Source organism: Halyomorpha halys, unplaced genomic scaffold, assembly GCF_000696795.3.
Source record: "Halyomorpha halys isolate HHAL.00 unplaced genomic scaffold, Hhal_1.1 Scaffold2345.1, whole genome shotgun sequence".
Lineage (NCBI taxonomy): Eukaryota > Metazoa > Arthropoda > Insecta > Hemiptera > Pentatomidae > Halyomorpha > Halyomorpha halys.
Window position 1 is genome coordinate 53,909 of NW_027111175.1, and position 4,088 is coordinate 57,996.

Sequence of the window (4,088 nt, forward strand, 5' to 3'; positions counted from 1 at the left end):
ATTAAATTTCCATAAATTAATAATTCATTTAGCAAATTTACGACACATAGAATATATATATTGTAATATGCTCTTTTTGAGTAAATAGTATATTTTTATTTATAAAGGGTTTTTAATTATGTTTTTATTTTTATTTTATGTATCATTTTAATATTGTTCATTTGTTTTGTTGAACCAAAAAGCAAGCTAACCAATTTTCATTGTCTATAATAAATACGTTATTCAAAAAATTTAAGGTAATAATCAAAAAATATTAAAATAAAATAAATTTAAATTTGATATTTTTAAATTCAATTCTCATATCTAAAAGATAGCTTGGGTTCAAATTAAAAACTTTAATATTAAATAGATAATATAATTTTATTATATAAAAAGACTCTTAATCTCAGGGCGGGTTGCTAGGCAATCAGAAACAGGCACTTACAATAATTTCTCTTAATTAAATTAATATCTATTTTATACATGTATCTATTTTTATGTATAGCAAAAACTAACCAAGTTCACAATCTTCTTTTGATGATTCTTGGTATCTTCTTTTTTCTATTGTTCTGTCCTATCGTCCAAAATGGCTTCCTACTCTTGCTGGACAGAAATTGATGAGGACTTCCTCATCTTGGAAACATCCTTTCACATGTTCAGCACGCCCAAACAACGAATGCTTGCCAAAAACCAAAACCTGTCTCCATGTTGCATGTAAACATCGATTGTCGCACAACAGTTAGGGATTTTTCCAAATGATTTACTTTCTGAATATTATTCTTTAACACTATTTCTTGACTTCTATTTTTTCTTAAATTTACTGTATTTTCAATTATGATGGGAAGAGTTAAAACAGTTTGTATGATATTTGAATCTGCTCAACATGGCCTTGATTCAACGGACTTGTTGACTGAAGAATATGTACCGCCATCTTGGTTTTGGTTTGGATCACGAATTTATTATGGACAATGAAAATTGGTTAGCTTGCTTTTTGGATAAACAAAACAAATGAACAATATTAAAATGATACATAAAATAAAACATATTAAAAACCCTTTATACATCAAAATATACTATTTACTAAAAAAGAGCATATTACAATATATAAAAATAGTTAACCGTATAATTTCAAATTATGAAGAAGATGGTGAGGATTGCACTCAAAAGTTCAAAAAAAAGGACTGCAACCCTCACCTTCTTCTTCATAATCTGATATGTATTATATCACTTTTAAGGAACTTGTTATTATAATTAAAAATATGTTCATTTTAATATCTTATTTATTTTAAATTTAGACTTTTTTGTATTTTAAGTTTGAGATTTGTATGTATAAACCTCTTGTTCTGATGAAATGAAAAAAAAGTTTAGGTGTTACAATTTTTTGGACTGGGAGTGTATTAAATAAATGGTACTCATGTATCATCTTATCGACCACTGTAATGTCTACATATCTATCTGATACTGTAAACCTATTAGAATTTATGACCCAATCTCAACTAAAAATGATCCTTAGGGGCTTTTTTATTTCTATAGCGAGCAGAAGTTACCAGTTGTAATTCAATTTAAGCAATAACATAACATGTGGTTGACAAGATAGTACGCAAGTAGTTTGTATATCAATGATATAATTATAAAAATATAACACTCACGTAGATTCTGACATTTTACAGTGTTGGCATCAAATGGTACAAGAAGATAATCACAAGCTTCCCGTAATTCTTGGACTGTTACAGTAGGAGGGCATTTGATCATTTTTCCTTTATAGTAATCAAGAATAGCTCGAAATACTGTGGCAGAAATGCCTTCTGCCACTTCGTATTCACCCCTGTCATTTGGATGCATGAATTCCATTCCAGTACTGAACATCCTATATTACAAACAATAATAATAATCCATCAATTACTTAGATGATTAAATTATAAATCCAAAAACTAATCTTAGATATCTTTTATAAGAGGCTTTCTTTTTTCAAACAAACAGAAGAATAATATAATAAAGGATAAGTACTTCTTGATATGCTCACATTATTAATAATTTAGTTATCATCTCCTTCATATTCAGAAAAAAAAGGTCTATATATATGTAATAAAAGGCTATTTCATTTCATTTCATAATATATAATAATATCAAATAGATCAAATCTACCAACAATAAACATCATAAAACAAGATACAATTAAACTGTTATCTAAAGAAATAATTACCAGGAAAATTGTAAAATTATGCTATAATAAAATTAAAAAAAAAATGATCTTGCCTTCCCAACATTGTATTAGGATGAGCTGTAAAGATAGCAGGATCTAAAATGAATCGAGTATTATCCACAACTAGAGTGAGCCTTTCGTCACTAGCATTACATGGCTGAACATTTGCTCCTCCTTGGGCAATCATCTGATTTTTAGCTGGACATGAGGGTTGGCCAGATCGAGACCTAATTAAGAGATATCAATAAATTACAATTATCTTAATACTAATATTTACAGTTACTATTTAAACTCAGAGTTTGTTTTGACCTGTTACGGGGCATATTATTCAAGGATTTTGAAGACCCCACATTGGGTGATGATCCTTTTTGAACAAGACAAGGTTTGGGCTTTGAAGAACTACCATAGCTAAATAATTAAAAAAAAATTGAGAGTGGAGTGTCTATATGATAAGGTAATACATAACAAGTTCAAACACTTACCTCATTCGATTCTTGAAAACCCTTCTTCTATGATCATCTGGATCATGATAATCTTCTGTATCACTGCTACTGTGGTCATAAGGATTTGCCATTTTTTTACAATAACTTAATCTAAAGAGAATTTGATTATTGAATTATAATTTTTAAAACAACTTAATAGCAACAAATTAACAGTTCAGGACCAAAAAATACTTTAATATCAATCTTATTTTACTTCAGCAAACAGTAATAGGGGACAATTGAAAAAACAAAAAAATATAACCTAGTCATTCACTTTCATCTGACAAAAAAACAGCATAATGTATTAATACTTAATAAAACGAAGGTCAAGGATTTAAGAAATAATACTTACACAACAACAAATAAACGAAAAATTGTAATAATTAATCAAACTTGACAAGTAACTGTTAACTAGTCCCATTCGGTCATGTGATAGGTGGTGACGTAAGTCACGGCGGTAAACTTACATAAAATAAAGAAGAATCTAGGACAATGGTGTTACTAGATTTGGCTTGTGAATAGTAGTTAAATTAGTTTTTCACTAAAGGTTTGAACTTTATCACATTCAAACAAGTAAATAAAGTAACTACATGTATAAAACTGCATAGCTACCTTGAACGTATTCCCAGAAAGCATATCAATGGGTATTCATCAGGTCCTCAGACCCAAATTTGAATGAATTCAAAATATTTTGTTAAATTTCCATTTGTTATTTGCAGTTGAATTTTGAGTAATTATTTTTAGATAAATACCCATTATTCTTGCTAACCGGTTAATTTTCGTAAGAGACATTTACAAGAGACATATTTTTCAAAAGAAGTTAAGACAACTGATTTAATTTTAAAGCAATAAAAAAAAAATTAAAAAATGTTTCCATGATATGATAAGCATGTAAAAGAATGTTTATCATATCATGGAAACATTTTAAAAAAATTGTAATGCTTTTAAAATTAATTCAGTTGTCTAAATTTCTTTAGTAAATGTTTTGTACAAAAATTAACAGGTTAGCAAGAATAATGGGTATTCATCTAAACATAATCACTCGAATTAATCAATATCAATACAACCTACAAACAGCTGTTTTAGTTGGAAAAGGTTTAGCTGTAAGATCTCATTTCCGGTCCTTAGTAATTGCTTTTGTACTAATAGATTAGGCAACTGCCTTGAGCTGGCTCGAGTTCCGCAAATGTTTCCAGGTAATAACCGTTATGGATTTTCGTCAATTCTCGACAGGTGGTCCTAAAGTATATGGATTGAGATTTCTTCTGCTTTAATCTTTTTTTGAACATTCTTAGTCACCCAGACAAAGTGTTGTAGCCAACAAATTTTGTTCCAAACAATTCCATAGTTGTTTTCTCGTTTCTTCATTTGACGTGTTACTACAGTGCCCAAGTGATCCACTACTGCAGCATTGCGGTTGCTGG

General features: G+C 28.9%; 1 protein-coding gene across 7 annotated transcripts in view; it reads right to left on the minus strand.

Annotated features, from left to right (window-relative positions):
- The window catches only part of mri (mrityu), a 47,602-nt gene extending 44,091 nt beyond the window's left edge, over positions 1 to 3,511 (minus strand). For 5 of the 7 annotated variants that reach the window (XR_010843909.1, XM_067049255.1, XM_067049260.1 and 2 more), the window contains exons 1-5: positions 3,017 to 3,138; positions 2,665 to 2,775; positions 2,492 to 2,590; positions 2,236 to 2,409; positions 1,629 to 1,846 (exon numbers count right to left, since the gene is read on the minus strand). Coding sequence is in view for 6 of the 7 variants with exons in the window: in XM_067049255.1 (XP_066905356.1) it covers positions 1,629 to 1,846; positions 2,236 to 2,409; positions 2,492 to 2,590; positions 2,665 to 2,756 (583 nt within the window). In the remaining variant the exon portion in view is untranslated. Of the gene's footprint in view, positions 1 to 1,628; positions 1,847 to 2,235; positions 2,410 to 2,491; positions 2,591 to 2,664; positions 2,776 to 3,016; positions 3,139 to 3,276 lie in introns of those variants that run through there. The other 2 variants (XM_067049256.1, XM_067049257.1) reach the window with 2 other exon arrangements.
- Positions 3,512 to 4,088: the final 577 nt, after the last annotated feature.